Source organism: Triticum dicoccoides, chromosome 4B (assembly GCF_002162155.2).
Source record: "Triticum dicoccoides isolate Atlit2015 ecotype Zavitan chromosome 4B, WEW_v2.0, whole genome shotgun sequence".
Taxonomy (NCBI): Eukaryota; Viridiplantae; Streptophyta; class Magnoliopsida; order Poales; family Poaceae; genus Triticum; species Triticum dicoccoides.
In genome coordinates, this window is record NC_041387.1 from 108,828,449 (window position 1) to 108,838,934 (window position 10,486).

The 10,486-nt window shown below is 43.6% G+C and overlaps 1 protein-coding gene across 1 annotated transcript; it reads right to left on the bottom strand.

Annotated features, from left to right (window-relative positions):
* Positions 1 to 7,026: 7,026 nt before the first annotated feature.
* Positions 7,027 to 10,067, bottom strand: LOC119295326 (F-box protein At4g22280-like). Its single transcript, XM_037573731.1, has 4 exons — positions 8,842 to 10,067; positions 8,367 to 8,528; positions 8,112 to 8,265; positions 7,027 to 7,451 (listed from the first exon to the last, which is right to left on the bottom strand). Exons 1-4 carry the CDS (start codon positions 9,736 to 9,738, stop codon positions 7,399 to 7,401), a joined length of 1,266 nt encoding a protein of 421 aa, XP_037429628.1. The 5' UTR covers positions 9,739 to 10,067; the 3' UTR covers positions 7,027 to 7,398.
* Positions 10,068 to 10,486: the final 419 nt, after the last annotated feature.

Genomic DNA, 10,486 nt, shown 5'->3' on the forward strand with positions numbered 1-10,486 from the left:
CTCTGCTCCCCTGTTTGCGCTCCATGGAGTTAGGTTTCGGTGAAGGGGCGGGCACGAGGTTGTCCATGGCGTCCTCGGGCTCCGCGTCATGAATGCTTTTGGAGGGCGTGGCGTTGCTATGGCGGGGGAGGGGAGGGGGTGGGTTTGTGCTGGGGGTAGGCGGGATTGAGTCGATGTAAGGGGATACATGCGACCAAATCCTAGTGATTGGCGCATAGGATTCGTTTTTTTATGTTGCTTGCTTCTCAAGACGCAGTTGCTCATAATTTCGATGGAGTTGCTTAGATTTTTTCTGTAATTTGTGAGATGGAGGGGCAGGGTAAGGGGATGCTTCTGACTGGGGGCAGTTGCTCATTTTTTGATGACAGTTGCTCATAAATTCGATGCTAGTTGCTTAGTTTTTTGCTGCAAATTTTGCGAGGGAAGGGTCAGGGGATGCATCTTACTTGGGTAGTTGTTCATAAATTTGATGCTAGTTGCTTAGATTTTTCCTACAAATTTGCAAGGGGAGGGTCAGGGGATGCACTATTTTTTGGGGGGGAAATGGTTTTTGTGATTGGTTGATTTTAGTTATTGCCTAGATTTGCAACACCAAGTTGTTATCCTTTTTGTAGTGTTCTTTAAATTTACTGTATGAAACATGACGTTGCTTATATCCACCATCGAGCTGCGGTCCTTTATTGCAACTATAAATAGGAGATGAGATATCTCTCATGAATAAGCGGCAAAGCCTGAGTGTTTTTGATCTTTTAGCTAATGTGATGAAGATGAACATGTGACTTTTTTTGTGATGAGTAGTTTTTTAACGTGCTTTATTTTTAGTTGCCACAAAACAATGAGTAGTTGCATAGTTCTCAATACCAAATTGCTTCTGCAAGCACTAGCAATTCAGTTGTTGAGTTATCTCTGGGTAGGGAATAAATGGAGTTTGTTCATCTCCAAATGACAATGATGTTAGCTCCAAATGCAAGTAGTATCATTGAGCAGTTGAGTTATAGGGCTTTTGTATCTGATTGTATCTGTTTTCATGAACATGTTTTTTTTGTGTTTTCTTGTACAGAATGGCTCCGAAAAGCAAAAGGCATGCAGGTAGAACTGATGGTGAAAATGAGGGAGAAAAGTGGCAGCTCAACCAGCAAGGAGTAATGTTGGACGCAAGCGCGGGCGGGCGAATGATCCTGTACGTGGTGGTCAGGTAGGGAAACGGGCCACCAATTCTGCCCAGGGTGGTCGGGCGGGGAAACGGGGCACTGATTTCGCCCCTCGTGATGAAGGAGGGAGAAATCTGAAATGTGCGAAGAAAGTTGCGGATGAGGTATTTTTCTTATGAAAAACTTGAAAGAAGGGAGGCATCCTTGAAATATGTAATGCTCAAGTCAGCATGGCATTTTCTTTTGTATATGCACTCCTATCATTTGATAAGCAGCAGAAATAGCAGTGTAGCAGTTGCCTAGTTTAGTACTAACAGTTGCAGTTCAATATAGATCTAGTTGCTTAGCTTAGTACAGTGAGTTGCTCAGCTTAATATAGTGGGTTGCTCATTTTTAAATTTGTATGCAGATTGGTAGCAGTGGGCCACCACCGAGGAACAGGGCATCACCTTCAAGACTTTTTCTCCTAAACAGTGGCCTCAATGATACACAAAAGGATGCCATTGGTGATATAAGCTTTGGGGTGTGCTTGATATCGGGACAAGAACAATGAAAGGAGATCTTGTGAAGTTTGTGACAAAGTGTTATGATCCAGAGTTGTCGCAGCTTGTTATCCTAAATAGGGGGAAGATCCCGGTTGATGCAGCAAGCGTAGAAAGAATCTGAGGTTTGTCAAGGGGGCAGATGAAGGTTGCATATGAAGTGGAGCCAGACGTAGTTAGGTTGTTCAATGAGAAGTTCGACATCCCTACAGGGCCCACGCCATCAGTGACCGAGTGGTGCAAAAGATAAATGATATGGGAGTTGTTGCGGACAACAAGTTCTTAAGTGCTTGGCTGATTGTTGTTTATAGCTATTTTCTTGCACCGACGACCAGCTTGAAGGTGTCACCGCGCGCATACTTAGCTGCGCTGAATCCACATGAGGTTGTGAATTCAAATGTTTGCCAGTTTGTCGTCGACCAACTTAGGCTTTCTTTCATGGGTTTTGGAGACAAGAAGAATACTACATGCTGCTGCGTTTTTCACCTAGTGGTAAAATGATCTAGACCTCCCCCCTTGTTTTTTCGTTTTTCACTTTGTATTATATGTTTCAAGCTGAAGTTGGATAGGTTTTTTTGCAACTGACATGTGTTCTGTATTTTCTTGAAACAGCTGCTATACATTGACTCGCTTAACGTGTACTTTAGGACAGTCCATAAGGATTATGTGGATGAGAGGACGGCAACTGTTCTTCCAAGGGTCAAAGCATGGAATGAAGGTCTGATCAAAGCAGTAATTAAGAAGGACAGGATTAGGAAGGGTGTCTATGGAAAGTTGCGAGTAAGTGTCACTTTACTGTCTGAACAGAATTTTTTTGTAGTTGCTTGGATTTTTTATGCAGTTGCCCACCTATAGGGATTGTGTTGCCTAATTTTAGGAAGCTAGTTGCTTTTTTGAAGCTAGTTTCATGACAGTTTTTTTTACCTGGAATTTCACATGGTAATCTTCATCATTTTGTCTCCAAGTAGTCATACATGGCCTATTACATTAGTCTTTTTTAAGCAACAATTGCCAATAATTTATAGTTTTTGTAGTTGCTCAATTTTTATCGGGGGGTTGGTGTAGGTGTTGTAGGTTTTTGTGATGTCCATAACTGCAGTTGCCATCAATAGTGCTGGTATTTGCCCTAAGTTAGGGAGGCAGTTGCTCATTCATTCCCTATTTTTTGAACTTTGTATTTGCCCTAAATTTCACATAGATGTCCCTAGTGTATGCTTTGTAGGCATGCCTCTCAATGGGGAAACGCGGCCATCTTTGTGCTTCTAGATGCTCTGTCTGGTAGTCGTTCCCGCCCTCCCTCACGAGTATGTGTACCTGAATCTTCTCATATTGCTTGACGAAGTTGAGAATTGACTTGTGTGGGTTCACATAGCGCTTCAACACAGCATTGAACCCTTCGCTGCGTTGCGTTGACTGGAGGAAAGGGAAGAACCTGAATTTGAAGTAACACGACACCCATGTAGCCCGATCTTCATAGAGTTTCTCAAAGTGACCATCCATAAGACCTTCATATTTCAATTGAAGTGCAGCCCATTTTCTTTCAAACTCAGCCGGGGTGAAACTGAAGTCAATGCATTCATTGAAGTCTTTTACCAAATCCGGGTTCCTAGCCAACACAGGGCCAAGCTTCTCTTGTGCTTTCTTCATTATATGCCAACAGCAGCAATGGTGAATCGTTGCCGGGAACTTCCTCTTGATAGATTGTGCCATAGCAACATCTTGGTCCGTGATGATGTTGTCCGGAGCCAAACCATCCATTGCTTCTAGGAAAGCATCAAACAACCAGTCATAACTTGAGGCTAGTTCCTGCCGGACAAATCCACACCCGAGCATTATTGACTGCCCATGTCTGTTGATTCCAATGAAGGGGCAAAAGGCATATTGTACATGTTCGTGAGATAAGTTGCATCAAATGACATGCAATCATGATAAGCCTCTGTGTATGCTTTCCGTGCCGCACCATCCACCCAAAACAAGTTTTCTATCCTCCTTCCGCATCTGCCTTGCATTTAAAGAAAAATCCTGGGTCATTTTCCATCACCTTGCAAAAGTAGTTTAGTGTTTCTTCAATGTCAATGTCTTTAGTTGGGGCGTTGAGCTTCGAACAATGGTTATGGATGGTTTTAGCTGTGTACGGAACAATCAACTCCGAGCCGTTGTATGATGACATTAACATCATCATCTTTCCTGCCATAAAAAAATAGAAACTTGTGTTTTTCAGGACTAACTAACCACAACGCAGCGAGCAACATATTTTTTATAGATAACATAAAGTAACAATTATGCATAAGCAGAACAAGAACCAAGCCTGTATCCCAACAAGTTTTGTTTTTGATGGGTGATGTCTTTTTTTTAATTTTCAGAGTTGCACGGAAAATGAACATAGTTGCCTCAGTTTAGTGTTCAAGTTGCCAGTTTTTCTCCCTGATCAGGGTTGCCCATGAATCCTAAGCAGCTTATACTAGGATAGGAGACAAACCCAAGTAGTTGAGGTAGGAATAGGCAACACCAAGGTTTTTCTGTTTTGGGTCATGATTTTTTTAATTACCAAAGTTGCCCAAAAAATGAACATAGTTGGCTCAGGTCAAGGTACTTGATGAAGGAATAAGTAACAGTTTTGTGGTAAAAAGACTTAACGCAGTGTGAGTTGTACCTGCTGTCAAGTTGCAGTCGTTTAGGTGAGTCAGTAATTTTTTCTGTTCCGACGGGATTCCTTGGTGAGAACGGAGGTATTTCGAAAGTGATGGCTTCTCAATCAGTGGATGGTTGTGATCTGCAATAAAAGTGATAACCTCCCATCAGTCATCTTTAAGCTTCACCACCATCTTAGCACGGCATTTTGTTTACTTCACAGTTTCCCGTTTCCTCTTCTTCTTGAAAGTGTGTTCCTCGACATCCTCTTCAACATCTTGTTCAGGTGATCTTGGACATGTGGTGTTTTTGCTCGACGAGGGAACATCCGGGATCCCAACCCTCTCTACTGGTTTGCGGAACTTGTCACAGCAGAATTGCTATTTTTCCAGCACACCTGTGTAGGCCGACCTGTAAGACGTATTTGACTTGATTGAAAAGCCCTCAATCAAAGCGTAGTGATTGTAGTGTTCCCTCGCATCCTCTAATGTGTCGAAGCGCATGCCAGCATAAGGTTATTGTGGCTGTGATCCAGCTTCTTCATCTTCCAACTCATGTGCCTCATGAACTAAAGCATTAGCAGGAGCAACCATAGGTGGGGGGGGGGGCGGCAACACGATTGTCCGGGACATGAGTAGTGTTAGAGCCAACATTGGGGTCAGGAGACTCACCAACCTCCTCCTCCAAATGTTGATGCTCCTGTTCATCCCCTGCATGCAAGAAGGGTGCACCCAACTCGACTGAAATGTTGATGGACTCTATGTCAAGCGGTGGTTCATTCAGATCAATCATCATGAACAATCAACCTGCAACAAATTGTGTGTTAGCCCACCACAAAAGCATGCATGACCTTTTTGAACAAACTAGTTGTAGAATATAAAGGAGCAACTATAAACACTTGTTTGAGCAACTATAAAGTTAAACATAGGCCATTCATATCTTCTTTTTTTTCTCAAAAGTTTCATGTTTCTTCTTGTTTTCTTGTGTGTTATGTTTTCTACCAGTATGACACACATATACAGCAGCAAAGATTTGTTTTTACACGACATGCGCTGATTCATTTGTGCCTTTTTTCAGCAGCAGATTACAACTTTTGATGATGGGAAAGAAACAATATGCATATTTGACGGAGAGCTTACCAGAAGCAGTAGGCCTATCATTTGGTGTAGTTTATGTCTTTTTTATTTTTTTAGTGAGACCATATGGAATGTAGCAAAATATCTTAGTGTGGGATTGTTCGAATCTGTTTATGACGCGACCTTTGTTTTTGTTCGTTTGTCGTTTGTGTCTTTTTTTTAGCGAGAACCATACTGATACGGAAAAAGTTGTGTGTTAACACATGCAAGTTAATACTTTCTAGCTCTGTCTATAACTTGAGTTTTTATGTTCTTGATAGTTCATGCTTTAATGCACAGGGAAGTTGCATGTGTTTTAGTACTAGAGTTGCCATGTTCTTACATCTGGTAGAGGCAACTCTAGAATTTCTGAACAACTACGGTTGCACAGCTTTTTTTTACCAGAGTTGCTTCAGTTAATTGTTCGAGTTGTCAGGTTACTTTTCCTGATTAGGGTTGCTCATGAACCCCAAGCACCTTATAATAGGATACGAAAGAAAGCCAAGCAGGTTTCAATGAAAGAATATAGAGAAATTATGTTTTCATGTTGCAATGCACATGCAAAACGCAATGGTCCTGCATTTTCTTTCCCACTAGAGTTGCTCTATTTTTGTACTGGTGTTGCTTTTTTGTATCATAATAGTTGCTCAAGATGCATACTGTTGTTGCCACTATAGTTGCTTTTTTCACCAGATCAAAAGAACGAACTAAAACTGGACTAGTTGATGTTCAAGCAGGGAAGGGCAGGGGTGGTTGAGTAGGGAAGAGAGAGGAGTCGGGTGGAGGTGGTGCTTACCTTTTTAGGGGCAGGTAGGCCTGGTTTTTTTCTCTCCAGATCTGATTTTTGGAGCAAGGAGGAAGGAGGTGTTCCTGCGTCGGCTTTGTTCTTCAAGACGCCATAGATGGGGCAGATCTTGTTTAGAGGAGGAAAGGCAGGAGCAAGGAGGAAGAAGGGGACCCGTGTGTGGGCTTGTCCTTCAAGGAAAAGGAGGAGGGGGTTGCGTGAGGCGTCCGCAAGGGGGAGCGTGGGTGGGGGTGCAGGAAGCGGGTGGGGACCGAAGCTTGGGGACGACGGGTGCGAGGAAGCGGGGGCCAGGGGGACCAGGTGTGATCGGGGTGCGCACGGGCTTGGGTTGGTCGGTTTCGCGCGCGCGGGGCTGCTTTCTGTTTCTGGCTGTCTGGTCGCGCGCGCGGGCGGCTCCTTCCTTTCCTGGGAGAGCCCTCGAGGCTGCGATCGGGCGCCCGTGCGCCCGCGAGCCACGTCCAATTTTTTTTAACGGAATCGCCTGCATCGCCTCCAAGTTTATGCCGTGCCGACGCCCAACACCAAAGTGGCGGCGACCCAAACCGACACGGGTTTTTGTCATTTTTTTTCGTTTGGATCCAAGAGATGGTCGTGGGCGGTTTTGCTTATCAGGTACGTAGCCCCAAGAGTGGTTTTGCTTGCTTTGGAGTCCCAGCAATTCAAAACCAACACATGTATTTGTCCTTCATTTGAATCAAACTCTGACAAGCCCATGGCCTTGTCAGAAAATGTTTCAGATCATTTGAATCTGGAGTTTCATTAGTGGAACAAAATATCGCCGTATGAACAATAATAAATACACTAACAAATATTACCTCCATCCTAAATTAGTTGTCTTAGATTTATCTATATACGGATGTACCCGACACTAATTCGGGAAGGAGGGAGTATGAGATATGGCACTAGGTTCTGACACATTATCACAATAACAGAAGTGAAAATACATCTTCAGCAAGATAAATCAGTCAAAGGAGGCCGATTAAAAAACAGTACATAGCCACGGTAGACGGAAAAATAATATAACGCGGTAGACCTGGTTCAACATCTCAGTACTTTTTCTAAGCTGCTTCACTGAGTTGGACCAACATGAATTTCTGACAAAAGGTCGCATCCTCGTCACTGCTGCAAACTGCATTCGTTCCTTAAAACAGTAATTAAGATGATATAGGCCATATGTCTTCAGCCAAGGCCTTCATTCCCTCGAAACCTGTACAAATATGGAAGGATGAGAAGTTCGCGGGGGTGTCAATTAATTTGGCAAACAAGGAATTTCAGCTCCTTGACAAGGAAACAAGGGCCACAAGATTCAGTCCATAATTTTTCATACTTTCACATACCAAACTGCAGAATAATCTAATTACTCAAAAGTTTGCACATATCAACATCTGGTCAGAGTTGAGATCTTGATTAACTGTTACGGTTAGCTTTCTAGTCCCGTCGTTTAATAACAAATACTCATGTCAAGATTTTCCGACAATCTGTCTAATTATGAAGAATCAGATGACCCTAGCAAATAATTATAGACCATAATGTTGACATTGTAAGCCAACAAGTAAACAACTTGAGTTGCAACTGGAATAGGACCCACAAAAAGTCAGAACTGTTCAACTAAGTCAACATGTCATGCTACCATGTGTGCAGTGCATTTCAATCTAAACAGCATTATAGTTTACACTTCCAAACAATGCATTGAGTTATTTTCCACCAACCAAATACAGAGCAAGGCTTCTCGTTACTCAAAAGATTTGGTATAACATTCACTTTTTCTAGTAAACTAGGAGTCTCTTCACTGTTTTCTTTCATCCCCGTAAATGAAGGCAAACTGCAGAAATGTAGAAAGAGTGGTGACTGTTGATAGTTAGCTTACATATTTTAAGTGTACCAAGGAATTTCAAAATTTCGAGAACTTCCGCATCAACCGAGTTACATTTGACTTCGACTGCCTTAAGGTGTTTTGATATTGCAGCTGAGCTCTCCACTGCATTGTAACCTCCTTTTATTTCCACTTTATGATTAGGTCCCTGCAGGCAAAAAGATTGAACCGAAACGGATCAGATAGTAATAGATAGTGTAGTTTTACAGTGCAAGCTAAATAATTCCCATTTTGGCAAAGTATGTATACCTTGGAAAAGAAATGAAGAGTGAGAATCTCCAGAAATGGTGAGTGTTCAAGAATACAAGCTAGTGCGTGGAAGTCGTCGGGCACGCACCAGTATTCATTGAGTAACAAAGTCTTTAACTTACTAAATGTAGGGCACCATATCAAATCCCTTCTGAAAATAAACTGCAGAGATTGCAAACCAGAGAGAACAAATTAATCGTCACTGCGAACATGATGATTGTTTTTTTTTCTCTCGAGATTACACGATGATTGTTTTAAGCGTGGGGAATAATGTAAAAGCTCTACTAGCTGGTTGCATTGTTTATGACTGTCTAAGCATAATTTTAGATGGTTATAGATATTGCAACAGATATACATAATAGGACCGCAAAACTAGATGGTTTATGACAGTCTAAACATCATCTAGATAGTTATAGATATTGCAACAGATATATAATAGGACCGCAAAAGTAAATGGGGGTTAAAACATATATACCGTGTCATGTTCATCTATCAATGTCAAATTCTCAGCCTCAGATAAACCTTTGAGAAGCACTGAGTCATGAGAATTAACAGCCTGTAGATCATAACAACCTTGACAGTCCTCATTGTGGCAATCCCAAGAGTCGGAATAAAAACACCTGTCCACAGATTCTTTGATAAATCTGACGAATGCAGCCTTCAACGACGGCATGCTCTCAAGCACAGGAGTCCTGTCCCAGTTGTCCTCTAGTCGTAGAGAAACAAGACTTGGAGCATAAATACTAGTACGGGCATGCTGATTGAAACTGCTATCAGCGATGGCCAGGCGTTTTAGAGACACTGAAGAGATCTTCCTGACATGGACGAAACAGCCATTGATGATTACCAGATCTTCCAGCGCCGGGCAGCCGGCAAAGTCGAGGAAGCTGTCGTTTAACCCTGTGTCAATAAGCTCTAGCCTCGTCAAATGCTGAGAGGCAAGAGGCAGGTTGTCCACATAAAAGTGAACACCGTAGCCATCCCGAGAGATATCGAGCCGGAGCAGCCGAACTTGGCAGAGTATAATGTGCCGGATCCAGAGGCCCACACGGGGCACGTCGTCGTCGGAGACCACAGCGAACCTGAGCTCACACGTGTCGATTGGCGCTCGACAGCGAAGGAGCAGAAGGTGGTTCACAAACTCGCGGAGCTCCTGGACGGGCGTCACCTCCGACTCCTGGCTGCCGGTGATGCGCAGGCCTGCCACGCATTTCCAGAGGTCGCGCCAGCGGCGGGCGAGCACGCAGGTCCGCACGGCCTGCTGCGCCGGGAGGAAGGAGAGCACGTGCTGCAGGAGATCTTCCGGAAGGGCGCCGATGATGTCCTCGTCGCGGGCTAGAGCGGCTCTCTTGCCTTCTTGCGGCGGAGGCATTCCGTCAAACAGGTGGCGGGCGTCGAAGCTGCGGCACGGCCGTACAACTGTGCAAGACACGGTCAAGGAATGCCGGCGTGGTGGCAAAGAGCGGAGACAGAAGCAGGAGTCGCCGGGTCACCGCCGGCAGTTTTCCCGCCGGAGCCGAGGGTGGAAGAGAAGAATGGCAACTGATACGAGCGACGAAGGCGATGCTCAACGTGCAGAGGCCGACCAACGACGCGAAGGTCGCTACTGATGCGAGCAATCGAGAGCCATGGAGACTATCCGGGTTGAGGAGTTGGAGGAATGCGTCTGCGACATGGAAGAATCGCAGGACCTTGGTTGGAGTGAGAAAGCTGGCACGGGTTTGCTTGCGGGGTCACGGGATTTAATAGGAGATGAGAATATACTCCCTCCGTTTTCTTTTTACTCCGCGTATAAGGTTTGCTCAAAGTCAAGTTTTGTAGAGTTTGACTAATTTTATATTAGAAAATATAAACATTCACAATATGAAATCAATATTATCAGATGCACCATGAAACGTATTTTCATACTATATAGTTCTAGTATTGTAGATGTTCATGTTTCTTGTTATAAATTCGGTCAAACTTTGTGTAGTTTGACTTTGACCAAATCTTATATGCGGAGTAAAAAGAAACGGAGTATAAAATGTCTTATATTATGAGACTGAGGGAATAATTTATATAACCATCACTAAGAATTAGTGTGTTCTGTTTCTAGTGTAGTCGACTTCGCGAGCAGATTT

Excerpts from the sequence above, each read along its gene's own strand:
- LOC119295326 (XM_037573731.1), bottom strand. The coding sequence starts at position 9,738 with ATGCCTCCGCCGCAAGAAGGCAAGAGAGCCGCTCTAGCCCGCGACGAG. Across the intron at positions 8,529-8,841 it reads TGATAGATGAACATGACACG|TTTATTTTCAGAAGGGATTT; the intron begins GTATATATGTTT and ends CAATCTCTGCAG. Across the intron at positions 8,266-8,366 it reads CTCTTCATTTCTTTTCCAAG|GGACCTAATCATAAAGTGGA; the intron begins GTATACATACTT and ends TTTTGCCTGCAG.